A 17,403-nucleotide genomic window follows, 5' to 3' on the forward strand; every position below is an offset into this window, starting at 1 on the left:
GGAATGCACTGTCTGAGTCAGTGGTGGAGGCAGATACACTAGTGAAGTTTAAGAGACAGGTATATGGAGGAATTTAAAGTGGGGGCTTATATGGGAGGCAGGGTTTGAGGGTCAGCACAACATTGTGGGCCGAAGGGCCTGTACTGTGCTGTACTGTTCTATGTTCTATGCTATACAGTATTTCAAATAAAACGCTGAAGACTTGTTCTCCAAACCACACTGCAATTCTGACTAGTCTTAGAGGTGTCTCTAGTCAAACTAACTCTGGTAAAGCAATTGGTCTTTATTGGTTGCCACATACTTAATAGCTGAAGCATCTGTTTCCCTATAACACTAGGCATCAATGATATTGGCATTACGTGATGAAGAGGAAAGCTTCCCAAACAATTTCTGTTAAACAGAAACAGTCCAGCTAATTACACATCATTCAGTATATTTCCAAGCAGAGGCAAGAGGATGAAAAGATTTGTTGACTTTTGTATTTGCAGTTTGTCTTCTTTTGCACTTTTGTTGTTCATCAGTCTTTGTGTGGTTTGTCATTGATTCTGTTGTATTTCTTTGTTCTGCTATGAATGTCTGTAATAAAGTGAATTTTAGGGTAGTATATGGTGATAGAGACATACTTTGATAATACATTTACTTCGAACTTTGGAGCAGTTACTCATCAACAATCTACTCATTGATGCTGAATGTGGGTTGTAACAGGACCACTTGGTACCAGACAACATTGCTGTGCAGACCTAAATGTTCAAAAAATACTTAGGAGAAAGTGAGAGCAGTATAACAGTATTTCACCTTGTGGTATCAAAGGATGTGAATATTTGGAATTCTTCAAAGATGATCATCAACACCAGGTCTTTGGGTATCCTCAAAGGTGAACTTGATAGGTTCTTGATCAAGAAATATGGAACATAGAACAGTACAGTACAGGAATGTGTCTTCCTTAATGCCAATCTAAAGTAATTCCAGCTGTTGGCACATGGTCCATATCCCTTTATTCCTTGCCTGATGAAATAAATGTTTATCTAAATGCCTCTTAAACAATGCTGTTATATCTATCTCTCACACCCCCTGGCAATTAATTTGGGGCACCTATCACTCCCTGTGCAAAAGCAAAATATTTTCTTTAAACTTCTCTGTCTAGCATTTGACATTTCTACCATGGGAAAAAAAAAGTGGAAAAAATGTGGACAACAATCTTGGACTGAATGTACGAGGCATTGTTAGTAATCAGAATCAGGTTTATTATCACTGGCATGTGACATGAAATTTGTTAACTTAACAGCAGCAGTTCAGTGCAATACATAATCTAGCAGAGAGAAAAAAATAATATTAATAATAAATAAAATAAAACATAATTAATAAAGAAGTAAATCAATTACGTATATTGAATAGGTTTTTAAAAATGTGCAAAAACAGGAATACCGTATATTTTTTTAAAAAGTAAGATAGTGTCAAAAGCTTCAATGTCCATTTAGGAATCGGATGGCAGAGGGAAAGAAGCTGTTCCTGAATCGTTGAGTGTGTGTCTTCAGGCTTCTGTATCTCCTAGCTGATGGTACCAGTGAGAAAAGGACATGCCCTGGGTGCTGGAGGTCCTTAATAATGGACGCTGCCTTTCTGAGACACCACTCCCTAAAGATGTCCTGGGTACTTTGTCGGCCTCACAACACGCTGGAGGAACTCAGCAGGTCGGGCAGCATCAGTGGAAACGATCAGTCAACATTTCGGGCTGGAACCCTTTGTCGGGACTGTACAGGGGAGGGGCAGAGGCCCTATAAAGAAGGTGGGGGGAGGATGGGAAGAAGATGGCTGGTAGGTTCCAGGTGAAAAACCAGTAAGGGGAAAGATAAAGGGGTGGGGGAGGGGAAGCAGGAAGTTGATAGGCAGGAAAGGTGAAGAAGGAATAGGGGGAAGCACAATGGGTAGTGGAAGAAGGTGGAACCATGAGGGAGGTGATAGGCAGCTGGGGGAGGGAGCAGAGTGAAACTGGGATAGGGGAAGGGAGAGGGAGGGAATTACCGGAAGTTGGAGAATTCAATGTTCATACCAAGGGGCTGGAGACTACTCAGATGGTATATGAGGTGTTGCTCCTCCAACCTGAGTTTAGCCTCATCATGGCAGTAGATGAGGCCATGTATGGACATATCTGAATGGGAATGTGAAGCAGAGTTGAAGTGGGTGACAACTCCTTCCCTCTTCAGTCCTGACACCTCTGCCCCTTCCCTCTTCAGTCCTGACAAAGGGTTCTGGCCCGAAACTTTGACTGATCGTTTCCACGGATGCTGCCCGACCTGCTGAGTTCCTTCAGCGTGTCGTGAGTGTTGCTTTGACCCCAGCATCTGCAGAGTATTTTGTGTTTACTTTGTAGGCCAGTGCCCAAGATGAAGCTAACTAGATTTACAACCTTCTGCAGCTTCTTTCGGTCCTGTGCAGTAGCACCTCCATACCAGACAGTGATGTAGCCTGTCAGAATGCTCTCCACTGTACAACTATAGAAGTTTTTGAGTGTATTTGTTGACATGCCAAACCTCTTTAAACTCCTAGTAAAGTATAGCCACTGCCTTGCCTTCTTTATAACTATGTCGATATGTTGGGACCAGGTTAGATCCTCAGAGATCTTGACACTGAGGAACTTGAAGCTGCTCACTCTCTCCACTTCTGATCCCTCTATGGGGATTGGTATGTGCTCCTTTGTCTTACCCTTCCTGAAATCCACAATCAGCTCTTTCGTCTTACTGATGTTGAGTGTCAGGTTATTGTGGATGATAGTAAATTAGGTATTGTTGTAGTGTGAAGGTAATAAAAAAATTTTAGAGGGATCTTGACAAGTTAGGTACATTGGCTAAGGTTTGGCAAATTGTTTTCAATCCAAATAAATGTGAGGTATTTATTGGGAGACAAAAATGAGGTAGACTCATACAGTGAATGGTGGGGCCTTGGGGAGTGTTATGGAACAGAGAGATCTAAGACTACAAGTGCATACACTCAGTGGCTGCTTTATTGGTATAGGAGTGGAACCTATTGTGGTCTTCTGCTATAGCCCATCCAGTTCAAGATTCAACATGTGTGTTTAGAGATGCTCTCCTGCTCACCACTTTTGTCAAGCATGATTATTTGAGACTCTGTCGTCTTCCTGTCAGCTTGAACCAGTCAGGCCATCTCCTCTGGTGTCTCATTAGCAAGGAGTTTTCTCCCACAGACCTGCTGCTCACTGGATGATTTTTGTTTTTCGCACCATTCTCTATAAACTCGAGACTTTTGTGCATGAAAATCCCAGGAGATCAGAAGTTTCTGAGATACTCTCAAACTAGAATATAAAAGCAAGGATGTAATGTTGAAGCTTTATAATATATTAGTTAGACCACACTTGAAGTATTGTAAGCAATTTTTGGCCCCTTATCTAAGAAATGATGTGCTGGCATTCAAAAGGGTCCAGAGGAGGTTCATGAGAATGATCCTGAGAATGAAAGGGTGATTGTATGTAGAGCATTTGATGGCCCTAGGCCTGTACTCAATGGAGTTTGGAAGATTAAGGGGGGATATCACTGAATATTCAAAAGCCTAGATAGAGTGCACACAAAGAGGAAGTTGCCTATAGTGAGGGAGCCTCAAACCAGAGGGCACAATCATAAAATAGAAAGACACTACTTCCTTTTATTAGAAGAACATTACGACACTGTTACACAGGCACCACAGTAGTGCAGAGGCTAGTGCGATGCTATTACAGCTTGGGGCATCAGAGTTCAGAGTGCTCCCAGTGTCCTCCATAAGGAGTCTGTATGTCCTCCCCATGGAATGCGTGTGTTTTCTCCGGGTTCTCCAGTTTCCTGCCATATTCCAAAGATGTACTGGTTAGTAGATTATTTGGTCATAGTAAATTATCCTGTGATTAGGCTAGGGTAAAATTAGGGGTTGCTGGGCATAGTGGCTCGAAGGGTGAATCTGTGGGCTTCATTGCCCCAGCTGGCTGTGGAGGCCAAGTCATCGGTTTATTTAAAGTGGATGTTGTTAGGTTCTTGATTAGCGTCAAAGGTTATGGGAGAAGGCAGGAGAATGAAGTTGAGAAAATCAGCTATGGCTCAAACCACCCCGTCTGGTACCAACAATCATTGCACAGTCAAAGTCACTTAGATCAAATTTCATCCTCATTCTGATGTTTGGTCTGAATAACAAATGAAAGCCTTGACCAAGTCTGCATGTATTTATGCTTTGAGTTGCTACCACATGATAGGCTGATCAGATATTTGCATTAACGAACAGGCGTACCTAATAAAGTGGCCACTGAGTGTAGTTCACTGGAACGATATCACAGATGGGTAGGTAGGTACGTGAAGAACACTTGGCATGCTGGCATGAGGGCATTGGATTCAGAAGTTTGGAAAGTTGTATTGCAGTTATATAAGATGTCAGTGAGGGCATGCTGGAGTATTGTATACAGTTTTAGTCATTCTGTTATAGGAAGTTGTTATTACACTAGCATGAGTGTCAGATTTACCAGGATGTTGCCTGTCCTGAGAGGCCTGAGTTACAAGGAGAGGTTGCGTAGACAAGGACTTTATTCACTGGAACATAAGAGATTGATGTTTTTAAGATCATTAGGGACATAGACAGGGTGAAACCACATAGTCATTTTCCCAAGGAGGGCATGCTAAAAGCAAGGGGGCATAGATTTATGATCAGAGGCAAGAGATTTAAGAGGGTTATCAGGGACAACTTCTTCATGCAAAGGGTAGTGCATATTTTAAATGAGCTGCCAAAAATAGTAGTTGAGGAGGAGGGGCACTCCAAGCCAGGCAGAAATGCACAGGATGGACACTTTGTCTACCCAGCATCTTGTTAGCAAATGTACAATCTCTGGAGAACAAGATTTGGGGCCTAAGGTCAAGATTGCTATATCAGAGGGAAATAAGGAATTGCTGTGTTCTGTATTTCTCGGAGACATGGCTCACTTGGGAAATGCCAAATATATTGGTAAGACCTGAAGGCTTCTCGATACCCAAGGTGGACTGAACTGCGAATTCAGAAAAGCCAAAAGTTTGGGATCTGCATTTCATGATAAATTTTTTGTGGTGCTCTGACATGGTGGTTTTGTCATACTCCTGTTCCCCTGACCTGAAACATCTAACAATTAGATGCCAACCATTCTACTTACCAGGAGAGTTGTCCTCCGTGATCCTAACCACAGTTTACATACCGCCAAAAGCCAGTATAAATCAAGCAGTCAAGATGCATCACTAAACAAGAAGCAGTCCACCGAGACACATTTCAAATCATAATCGGGGTCTTCAATCAGCCTTGTTTGGAAAACCTCTGCCAGGTTATCATCAGCATATAACCTGCAGCACCAGGGGTCCCAACACCCTAGATTGCTATATTACGATAAGATGGATATCTATCATTCTGTGCCCAGACTGAATTTCCAGGAAATCTGATCACGTGGCTATCATTCTCCTAACTGCACACAGGCAGAGGTAAAGAGCAAAGCTCCAGAGATAAGGAAAACAAAAAGGTAGTCGAAGGAGGCAGAGGAGCAGCTACAGAAATGCTTCAAGTCAGTGGACTGGGCCACATTCAAGGACTCATCAGTGTATCTGAATGAATACACCACAATTGTCACGGACCTTATAAAAGGAGTTGTAGATGAGTATGTTCCCACAAAATCATTCGGGGTCTTCCCCTGACGCCCTGGGTGAAACTTGAGTTCTGCAACCTACTGAGGGCCAGATCAGTGGCATTCAAATCTGGTGACTAAATAAGATACAAGAAGTTTGGGTACAAACTCCAGAAAGCCGGAGTGAAGTGGGTGAAGTGGCAATACCGGATCAAACTTGAATCACTGAAGGATGCTTGACAGCTGTGGCAAGACTTGAATACTATTACCTCTTACAAGCTGAAACCAAGCGGCATAGGTGATAAGAAGGCTTTGCTCCCAGACGAGCTCAATGTCTCTTATGCTTGCTTTAACTGTCAAAACATGGAGCAGCCTTCATAAACTCCCACAGCGCCCGGTAACCCTATGATTTCAGTCTTTGAGGCCACATCAGCATAGAGGAGGGAGATTGAAAATCTGGTTGACTGGTACCACAATAACAACCTCTCACTCACTGTCAGCAAGACCAAGAAACTGATTATTGACTTCAAGAGGAGGAAACTGGAGAACTGGAGGTCCGTGAGCCTGTTCTTATGGGGGGGGGGGCGCGGTGGTGGGGAGGTGAAGAGGTTCAGCAACTTTAAATTCCTCAGTGTTATTTCAGAGGATCTGTCCTGCGACATATGTGCATCTACAACAAAAGCATGGCAGCAGCTCTACTTAGAAGCTTGCCTAGATTTGACATAACGTCTAAAACTTTGACAAACTGCTATAGATGTGTGGTGGAGAGTATATTGACTGGCTGCATCAGGGTCTGGTGTGAAAACGCCAATGCCTTTGAACAGAAAATCCTATATAAAATAGTGGATATGGCCCAGTCAATCACCGGTAAAGGCCTACCCACTACTGAGCACATCTACATGGAATCTACAAGAAACCGATATCCATCATCAACAGCCCCGTCCACCCAGACCATGCCCTTTTCTCGATGCTGCCATCGGGAAGAAGGTAAAAGAACCTCAGGACCCACAGCACCATGTTCTTCAATCATAGACTCTTGAGCAAGTTGGGATAACTTCACTCGCTCATCACTGAACTGTTCCCACAACCTTTGGGTCACTTTCAAGGCTTCTTCATCTCATGCTCTCGATCTTTATTGCTGTTTTATTTAGTTTTTTTTGTATTTGCAGTTTGTGGTCTTTTGCATATTGTCTATCCTGTTGGATGCAGTTGATCCTATTACGCTTCTTGGATTTACTGAGTACGCCTGCAAGCAAACGAATCTCAGGATTATATATGGTGACATCTGTGTACTTTGATAATAGATTTACTTTGAACATATCAGCAGAATTTAAAAGCTGACTAGTTCAAAACATGGATAGGAGAGGTTAAGGGGGCTGCTGGCCAAATGCAGCAGATGGGACTAGCCCACTGGTAACACATGGATCAGTTGGTTGAAGGATGTGTTTTCATGTTGAATGACACTGACTCCAGGAGTGAAAGATAGCAGGCAGGTGGTGACAAGTAGGGGAAGGGACGTGGAAGGAAGTTGGGAGATATTGGCAGGTGAATGATGGATGGAGATGGACAAAGTGGAGGAAAAAGAGGGGTAGCTGGAGTGTGATGGGAGGAAGGGAGTATGAAGGTTAGAGACAACTACTGGAGGGATAATGAATCAGCCATGATTAAATGGCAGAGCAGTCTTGACAGGCCAAATGGCCTAATTCTTCTCACATGTCTTATGGTCTTACTCAGACCACCCCATCTGGCATCAACAATCATTACATGGATGGAACCCAGAAGATAATGTCCTTGGTGTGGTGAAGATTACTACAGTGACATTGTAGAGGTCACATCAACTAATTCATAAAAAGTAACTCCTAATAAGAGGACAGGTAAATATAAAAAGATATCCAGGAACCTTTACAAATAGAGCATGGAGTTTCTTTCCCTACACCCATCGCCCCCCTCATACACCTCAACAGCCTGACCAAACATAATTATTTAATCAATGTCAGCAAAGCAGATTAATTTGTCATTGTTGCTGTGCTTTATGTGGGAACTGCTTTTGTGCAAATTAGTTGCAGTATTTCTTGCATTGCAACAGTGCCTACACTTCAAGAAGACTTTTTTTGCTGTCAAGCACTTGAGAGATAGTGAATGGGATATCAAAGGTATTTTATAAATTCAGGGTGCTTCTTTTTAGGAAAATTTAAGTAATTAGGAATAAAAGAAAATCTGTAATTTTTTGGAATAATCCTTAGCATAAATGGAGCTGTAGATGTAAAACTAATATTTCAGCCCAAACACCTCTGCAGAAGTTCCTTTGGACAGACCAACCATTTTAATCTGTTTCATTATTGGTAACCTTCTCTTCCTCAAAAGGCTTTAAACTGGGATAAATCCTAGATAAGGAAATAGGATATGGCTACAAACAGCAAAACAAAACCTGGACAACAATCTTGGGTTGGTACTCCACCACTTAAATAATATCCATCCTTGCAGGTGTTGGGAAATGACCATCTCCATAAGCATCATCATTACCATAAACATCCTGGGTCACCAAAAACCAGAAACAATGAGACTAATCATATAAATATTACAAAAGCAAATCAGATGCTGGGTATTCTGCAAGAGTGACTTATTCACGATTTTCCAAAGTCTTTTCACCATTTACAGGCATACATTGAAATACCTTCCACTTACTGCGATGAATGCAGTTCCAGCAATACTCAAAGTTTAACATCATCCCGGACAAAGCAGCATCTGATTGTTATCCCATGAAGCATTCACTTCTTTCCCTAACCTCACACTATGGATGCCATAACTGCTACAATAAGTGCTGCTGCATCCAGACATGTGACCTTCCCACTGAGAATGGCATTGAAAGCTGAAGCAGGAGAACAGCACCTCCAAATCGCATGCCATCCTGAGTTAGAAAAGTATTGCCATTCCTTTATTGCAGCTGAGGCATCATACTTAATGTTACTATGTGAATGCTATCTTCTGTTTGCAATTTTTCCAAAGGCAAGGCTTAATTATTGCCAAAGCTCCTCAGATCTGTATACAAATATATTTATTTAAAGTAGTCACTCTTCTATATGAAAAATTCCATCTCTGGAATCAGTCCCCCTTTAGAGCGGTATAGCTAAGATCAATAATGTCACTGGAAATCTAGCCTGGAATCTTGCCATGGAGCAGCAGTAGCCACTTCAAGTTTTCTTTCATTAAGCACAAATAGCCTGTAACTAATCAAAACAAAACTTCCAATTAAGGGTCATAAAAGTAATAGATTAGCTCTGTTTTCTCGCTCCAAAGATGCTATCTGACCTGCAGAATATTTCTGATATTTTTTTCAATTATTTCAGATTCCCAGCATCACAGTATTTTGGTATAGTATAACTACTCAAATAATAACCTCTACGATGGTAAGAAAGTAAGAAGAACTCAATCTCTAACTATATCTATGAAAATCTAATAAAATTTCTAATAATTGCTATTAATAACCAAACCCATCATCTTTAGATTTCAGTAACAGATCTTTTACACAACAAAGAACAATGGTAAATACATGCTGGAAATCTAAAACAAAAATTAAAAATATAAATCAGCATTGGTGGAGAGAACAGTGATGAAGTATAGAAGGATGAGCACTGGAAGCATTCATCTTTTCCCTCTACATGTGTTGATTTATCTAAATAATGTCAGTATTTTCTGATTTTGCATGGTTCCTCCTTTAAATTTTGTCAGATCCAACCTGAAATTTACATCAGTCCTTATCTTCTTCCCTCATTTCCCTCCGTGTTAATGAGCTTTCAAAACTCACTCAGCACCTGAAAGCTAATTTAACCTGAGTTTCCATAGTCGTGCCTGGTAATTTTAAATATCGTTCTTGTGGAAAATAAGGTCACATCTCAAAGCTATCCACACCTTAATGAATTATTTGAATGAGATTTCGTGCAAATTGCATACCTTCAGGGAAGAAAAAGTTGGATCCTGAAACTAAAGGACAGTGATAAGTCCACTTTAAGAGGTTTTGACATAACTTATTAAAGTTTATTAAGGAGCTGATCAGTATAACCCTACTTAAATAGAGATTTACATCGTGAATTTAATTGCTGTTTTAAGTTGTATTATTCAAATGTAATTGTATCATTCAAATTTTAATGTTTCCGCTCTGAAATAGATCAAAAAGCATTTTAAAACTAAATTTCTGAGGAGATATAGATGTTTAAAAATCTGTCTAATTGTATTTTAAGCTATGTGCTGTTTGTACTGGAATTACAAATTGCACCAAATCAATGCATTAAAATGGCATTTCTGTATATCCAGACCATTCTGAAATATAAAGATATGCATAATATAGACTTTTTATTTTAAAAGGGGAATCATTGGTCTGCTTTTTATCTGTGTCAAGTAACCCCATTCCTTGTGTTCTGGCCCATGAGTAACTAAAATGCATCCTGAATACAACACTTATCCTTGAATGGTTAAATGTGTATTATCTGCCATCTTGTGGAAACTTGGTAGTAGTATGTAAAATATGTGCATGTTTATCTGTATTAGCTTTTCCGATATTATAATCAAGAATTTAAAGTGCTGTCTAATTTAATTATAAGCACACAACAGAATTACACAGGGATTTCTTGTGTGTGTGAGCTGTCTTGTTTGATGGTTGCATGTCCATGTGACATTGTATCAAGAAGACATATCAGTTTGTGTTCTCTCGGATACAATTTCACACATTAGCCGGCGGTAGGTACAATATGCAGTCTGCTTTCAATAAGGGCCACATTCTCTTTCTTTTCTTTTTAAATCTTTTTATTGAATAAGTATACAAAAAGGTAAGCCATATAGGCACTAATACACTGCTAGAATATAATAAAATTACAGGAGATATTAATACAAAAAAAATGATACAAACAATGTAATTTAAACATAACGTACCAAGGTAACATAATAGTATACTAATTTTTATATATATATCAATAGAGAAAAGGAAAAAAAAACCCCAAAAGACCCACCATGCAACTAACTAAAAGCAAAGCAAAGCAATGGGCTAACTTGAAACCAAACAGAGTTAAAAAACTTAAAATCACGTCCTCAATCCCAACCTCCATTAAAAACAGTAAAAAAAACAAGAAGGGTATATATTACATTAAATGAAAATATTGAATAAAAGATCTCCAGGTCTGTTCAAATTTAAATGAAGAGTCATAAAGATTGCTTCTAATTTTCTCCAAATTCAAGCATAATATCGTCTGAGAAAACCAAAAAAAGGTAGTTGGAGCATTAAGCTCTTTCCAATGTTGTAAGATACATCTTTTCGCCATTAAAGTAAGAAATGCAATCATTCTGTGGGCTGAAGGAGAAAGATTACTGGAAATTTTAGGTAGTCCAAAGATAGCAGTAATAGGGTGAGGAGAGATATCTATATTCAATACCACACATTCTCAAAAATACTCATTGATTTTGTTCTCAATGATCCTCAGTGATTCTAAATTTATGGAATGAATTTTAAAGAGTCATTTTTTTTCTATCATTAATAGCACTGATGTACTCAATGTTAGTAAATAGTGCAGACCTGTTAGCTTTTCCATTTGAAGTGTCTGCTCAATCAGCCTTGGAAGTAAAACCTTAGGGCAAAATGAGCATATGATTCTGCCATGTAGTGTTGTACAGAATTGTGGTATAGAGTAATTTCAGCATTAATTGCTGCTCTACAATGAGTTATCTCTCTTGGAAGATGAAATATTATAATAATGTCTCTATCAAGAGCCTACAAAGAAAAATTTGTGAAAGTCAGATGATAGGAAATATTCTGATTCTGTGATGATGCCTCAGCTCATTTACATGAAGTACTTGAATATTACTAGCACCTACATGGATGTGCACAGAATAACTTACTGACTTAGGAGCAGTGGTAAGAAAATGGTAACAGTACTCAAGAACGATTTGAAAGAAGTACTATTTACTGCTTGGATGTTAAGGATCCAAGTATAGTTATGCTGGTTCAAGATTATCATTATAAAACATATTTCAGTTAAGATATTTATCTTAGTTACACTTTCTGTGTTCCCATATGTTAAAGTTGGATTATTTTGATGATGTACCAGAACCCTTTCTATATTACAATACAATTGACAATTCAAAGTAATATTATTTTCATAAAGTTATGTTTCTTATATTTTCATATGAATATTTACAAGTATATTGATTCCAACATTTAATTTGAAAATTATTTGTCTATCATTTAAACTGTATGTCTTACTAAAAACAGGCTTTGTTGTGATAAGAAATAAATTAGGGGCATAGATTAATATTTTTATCTTAATCTATAATTGGGACACGGACAAAAAATGGAGTTTTGTCTATCTAAACATGTAGACATTAAAAAAGAATTAGATTAGTTCAATGGAAAACAGTTTCACCTTGTGGAGAGGACATGTTTCTTAAAAAAGCGATGCTCTCTATTGGCACATAGCCTAGCAGTGCTAGTGATACAATCTAGCAGCTTGGCAGCTTTGCATGTTGCCATTCCTCAGGGGAATTCTGTGCAGACTGTTTTGTTGAATTCAAGGCTTCCAGATATGACATAAAGCTGAAATACTTGAATCTTTTAAAATAATGTTATAGTAATTCTTCTGCTACCATTTGCAAATTGACTTGAAATAATCTAGGTTTATATTATTCACTTTACGTCAATTAGCTAATATATGGATAACATAAAATATTACAAATTATTATATACTAAATCAACATTAGAAAGTAAGTTAATTATTTAGGAATTCAATAAAACAAGCAATGTATTTTGACATTTATTCCCACTTGTTACTGTGCTAATAATCATGATATAATCTAATGACTCTGTATATTTATTATCTAGTTATTGACCACAAAACGGACAACAAAATGCATATAGAAACCAGTTAATATAATTGAGATTAATTTAAATTATAATTCATTTAAAATTATATATCTTGATAAAATCTGGACGATGTTCTTCTCAACAAATGGAGAAAACAAGAGGAAAAAATAACAATCAATGCCCCAGCTTTGGTGTTAGAGCCATACTGCAGGGAAACTCCCCCCACCACCAAGTCTGTGCAGACCATTACACATTCATTTATCATTGATCTCAAACCAAGCCCATTTTATTATCTCCAATTGTGCACTAACTCTTCCCAGATTCTTATCACTCACTCACATGCTAGGGGTAACTTATCGTGGACAGCAATCTACCAACCTACATGAGTCTGGGATGTGGGTGGAAACCAGAACACTGTCACAGGAAGAACATACAAACTTCACACCAATGACCAGGACATGTGAGGCAGCAGTTCTACTAGATGTGCCACTTTCGTTGACGTTAAGCTGTGATAGATCATCAATTTCTGTATCAGAGCTTTAAAATTCACCAAAAAATGTATCGACTGAACAAAGGATGAATTTAGCATTGTTCAGAATGCAGAGTACGTACAATTTCTGAGTTGCAACTTGATGTTACCACTTACACTCATTACAGGCCAGTTACAGCCTGTAGTCCTAATATTCAACATGCTTCAACACTGCATTAAATTGTACATCTATCCCAGTGCAAGACTTTAAACAATCCCAACAATAAAGGCTACAAGGGCTTTTCCCCAATTATAGCTCATAAGATGTGAAAGAGGAGATTATTAAAAGAAATGAGGGATCAAGCTCTCTGCACTGAATGAGTGCAAAAATGCCCATCAGAGCTGAATGAGTCCACTGTATCTGGGCACTCCCTAGCTATATGTTGCCAAAACTTCCAAAAGTAGCATGAAAAGATGGGTTAACATTGCTAATCTCTTAAAACAATTTATGGTAGTATACCTATTCATTTAGGAACATAGTGAATACTTAGAACACACCTATTCAACTCACTGGCTTCAGATTTGAGCTGTTGATCCCTTCAGGCAGGTGAAAGAAGGACTTTAGTTGGAACTTGCATTGGAATCTGTACAAGATCGATAAATATGTCTACTTACCTAAACAACCTTGTGTGTCATAAATGTTGGTAAGGGCAGTAGATCATTGGTTGGTTTTACATTGTATCCAACAATGACGGGACACCCATGCGGGAGAGTTTTTAAAGTGGAAAACCCATTGCACTGGGACAGTTCCACTCTCTCGACCTCAGAAGTCTAGGTCCAGTGGTAAGAGTAGTCATCACAAATTGAAGTCCTCCTCGGTTACAGTAGATGATCATGACTTCTGTGCCTTGTCATGCCCTTCACTCTTCAAGAAGTGTTGCAGAACCATCCCCCTTAGCCATTGGATCTCATTGTTGAATTCATCCACCATGTCCACTGGACCTGACTTCACATACAGGCATGTCCCTATCACACTAGGTTATGAGACCCACCAGCTATCCTCACCTGATTTAGCCCACCTATTGGAGGGGTGTATTATAAACAGCTACTTGAAAGCGCAGGTGAGTGAGTGTCCAGTGGGGCACAAAGATGAGTGAGCTGCCCCAAAATGGACACGACAAGCCATTTCACAGCAGATGCTACCCCTCCCTTGACATCCCGTACATGCTAATCATTGGAAGGTAAATAACACCCTAAAAAAAATTTAACAAAATGGAAAGGAAAATGCATGAAACAATACTGCACTTTAAGTATAATATTGCTACAAGAGAGTATTTCTTGTCTTTCAGTTAAAGGTAGCTTTATGTAACTTCTCTTTCTCAAACTCCCTTCATTCAAGTATTAACTAGACGGTGCTGAAAGGATTGTGTCAGTACCAGACAGGTCTCCATCCTGTCACCAACATTCACATTGGCTTTTGTATCCTCCCCATTTGTAACATAAAACATAGCTGCTTTTGTACTTTTACCTAAAAAGTCTATTCTCCCACCATATTGCTTTTATTCCAGAGTTTTTGTGCCTTTATGTTTTTTTTTACAAATTGTTAATTGGACATCATTTATCTTTTAACAAGGCAGTCCTTTAAATCAGGCCGCTCCTCATCCAAAGGTGTGAGGTAAAATAAGCCTTTCCCCTTCCATTAATGCACAGGCAGTTTGAAGAGAAAGGGTTGAGCAAGATAATCATAAATCTCTAATTCCTCACATTTTACGGGTTGAAATTCATTCCTGAAGAATGAGAATATGTAGAGGGAATTTAAACATTACAATCCTCTATGTCTGGTCTGTATTGCTATATCAGCTATTTTATAATAAAGATTCTGATATTTAAGGCAAATTTCAGAATTAATGGATGATACAGAGCAAATGTTAAAAATACACAAAAAGTTAATGCTAAAGCTTTTACGTTTTGTGTAATTATGTGGTAATTTTATAGCCCTATACTTACTTGCAAACTGAATCCTCATCTAATATATCTATGTAATAGAAATCAACATTAAAAATTCTATCAGTTGAAGGAATCCCAGGCATATGTTGTACAATAGTAATATATTCAGAATAAAAAGTAGTTCAGTTCCCAATATTGGGAGATTTCCTTCATTCACAATCTTATGTTTTTGTTTTTATTTTTACTATTATAATTTTATCATGCACAGCATAATTTTCCATTGTGTTGATTTTCCACTGTGTTGATTTTCCAGGTCCAATCTTACATTGTTCTCCAGAGATCGAGAACTGCGGTGTACTTGAGGGGAAGGGATGTAAAGCAAGTCAGCCATAGTGCTCTTATTTATTGGAAGCCAAATCACAGTAGCTTGGGTAGGGGTAGATGAAATGTTGACTGTGTCTGCCCTCAAGCTGGAAATCATGGGTGAAACTCAAAAATGTTAAAGGAGGGTATTTTTGAATGAAGGGAGACTGCCAAGTATCACGTCAGAAATTAAATTAATGTAATAGTTTTGAGCTATGTCCCATCCATACTGTTTTGATAAGGTATAGTAACCCATCTGTGATTCATGGATGAAGACATTATAACCTAGTGGTCTTCTTCATATCCAGCAATGGATATACCCTCAATTTCTATCTCAAAGTAGAAAACTTACATATTTTTTGGAAAGAAGATGCATTTCCAGTCATGCAAGTGTGTTAAATATTAATCAGTAAAATGCCCTAGTTAGAAATCCATGCTGTCCTTCAATGAAATGATTCAACACTAGTTTGCTGTAATGTCAAAAGGTATTTATCTAGAAATCTTGGTTGACTTTATTGCATTAATTTACTGTTTTCAAAAACTACTGCAATATATTACCAAGTAATTAAATGAAAGGACCATAAAAGAGAAATTAACAATAACTGTCTTTTTTTTTGTTTTCCTCTAGGTCTAATATCATACACAGAATACTTATTCTTGCTGGGTATTCTAACAAGTAAGTTGAGTTAAACTGTAATTTATCTGATGTTAACATTTGTTCATTTTGCCTTTTAACCAAAATCGTGTCCTGTTTTGTACAAAGCTTTATAAAAAAAAATCATTAATGAAGCCAATGTTAAAAATTAACAATTTTATTAGATGCCTATGAAGATTTGAATCGATTAAATAACTTCTTTTTCATTAGATTACTTTGATTGAGAACAGGTGCAGGCCCCTAAAGCAGCTTAGTGAAGTAATCGTTATAGAATCAGAGAGTTTTACAGCATGGAAGCAGTCCCATTGGCCCAACTCGCCCATGTCGGCAGAGCTGCCAAGAGGATTAGTCCCATCTGCCAGCGTTTGGTCCATAGTCCTCTAAATATCTCCTACCTACTTAGTTAGTTTGCTTTTATATGTTGCTCATGTGCCTACCTCAGCCACTATTCCTAGAAGCTCTTTCCAAATATACACCATGCTTTGCATAAAAAAACTGTCCCTGATATCCCTTTCAAATCTTAAACCTATACCCTCTTGTCTTTAGCACTGTGTCCCTGAGAAAAAGACTATGACTATGCCTTTAGTGATTTTGTATACCTCTATCAGGGCAACCCTCTGTCTCCTACATTCAAAGGAATAAAAATCCTAGTCTATGTAATCTCTCCTTGTAACACAGGCTCCCAAGTCTAAGCAACATCCTAGTAAGTCTTTTCTGTACTCTTTTCTATTTTAATAAAATCGTTCTTATAACAGGGTGACCAAAACTGTGCACAGCATTCCAAATGAGACTTTACCAATGCCTTATGCGGTATACATAGAACATAGAATGTAGAAATCTACAGAACATTACAAGCCTTTCGGCCCACAATGTTGTGCCAACCATGTAGCCTACTCTAGAAACTGCCTAGAATTTCCCTATTCCTCTATTTTTCTAAGCTCCATGTACCTATCTAAGAGGTTCTTATAAAGAAATGTAACTGAGCATAGCTTCCCAGCTCCTATACTCATCACCCTGACCAATGAAGGCCAGTATGCCAAATGCTTTTTTCACTGCTTCACTGAGACACCACTATCAGCAAACGATACAGTTGCACTCTTTTGGTTTCACACAGTCTGCCATGTTGATTTTTAATGGGACCTATTATCTCCCTAGCCATTATGTGTACAGTGTCTCAGTGCTATGTGAATTTTTTAATTGTTCTTCTGGATATTTGGACAAAGATTTTGATAAGTGATTAGTTTGTGATTAATTAGTTAATTAATTAATTTTGATTAATTAGTTTGCCTAATTATAATTAATCCATACCAGAATTCTCCTCCAAATCTGAATGAGCTATAATTAAAATTTCAAAAGCAATTTTAATCCCACAGTGGTGCAATTAGTAGACCACCTATTCACAGTGCGAGAGGCACAGGTGCAGTCTTGACCTGGGGTGCTGTCTGAGCTAGCTGTGTTTACAATCCACTGCAGCTTTTACTGATCCTGTGCAGTGCAGTTGCCCCTCC

General features: G+C 38.4%; 1 protein-coding gene across 1 annotated transcript in view; it reads left to right on the forward strand.

Annotated features, from left to right (window-relative positions):
* Positions 1-17,403, forward strand: part of micu2 (mitochondrial calcium uptake 2) — a 422,357-nt gene that overhangs the window by 260,055 nt on the left and 144,899 nt on the right. The window contains exon 6 of the mRNA XM_072263053.1: positions 15,869-15,916. Within this exon, the coding sequence (XP_072119154.1) occupies positions 15,869-15,916 (48 nt within the window). The remainder of the gene's footprint in view (positions 1-15,868; positions 15,917-17,403) is intronic.

Source organism: Mobula birostris, chromosome 7 (assembly GCF_030028105.1).
Source record: "Mobula birostris isolate sMobBir1 chromosome 7, sMobBir1.hap1, whole genome shotgun sequence".
Classification (NCBI taxonomy): Eukaryota; Metazoa; Chordata; class Chondrichthyes; order Myliobatiformes; family Myliobatidae; genus Mobula; species Mobula birostris.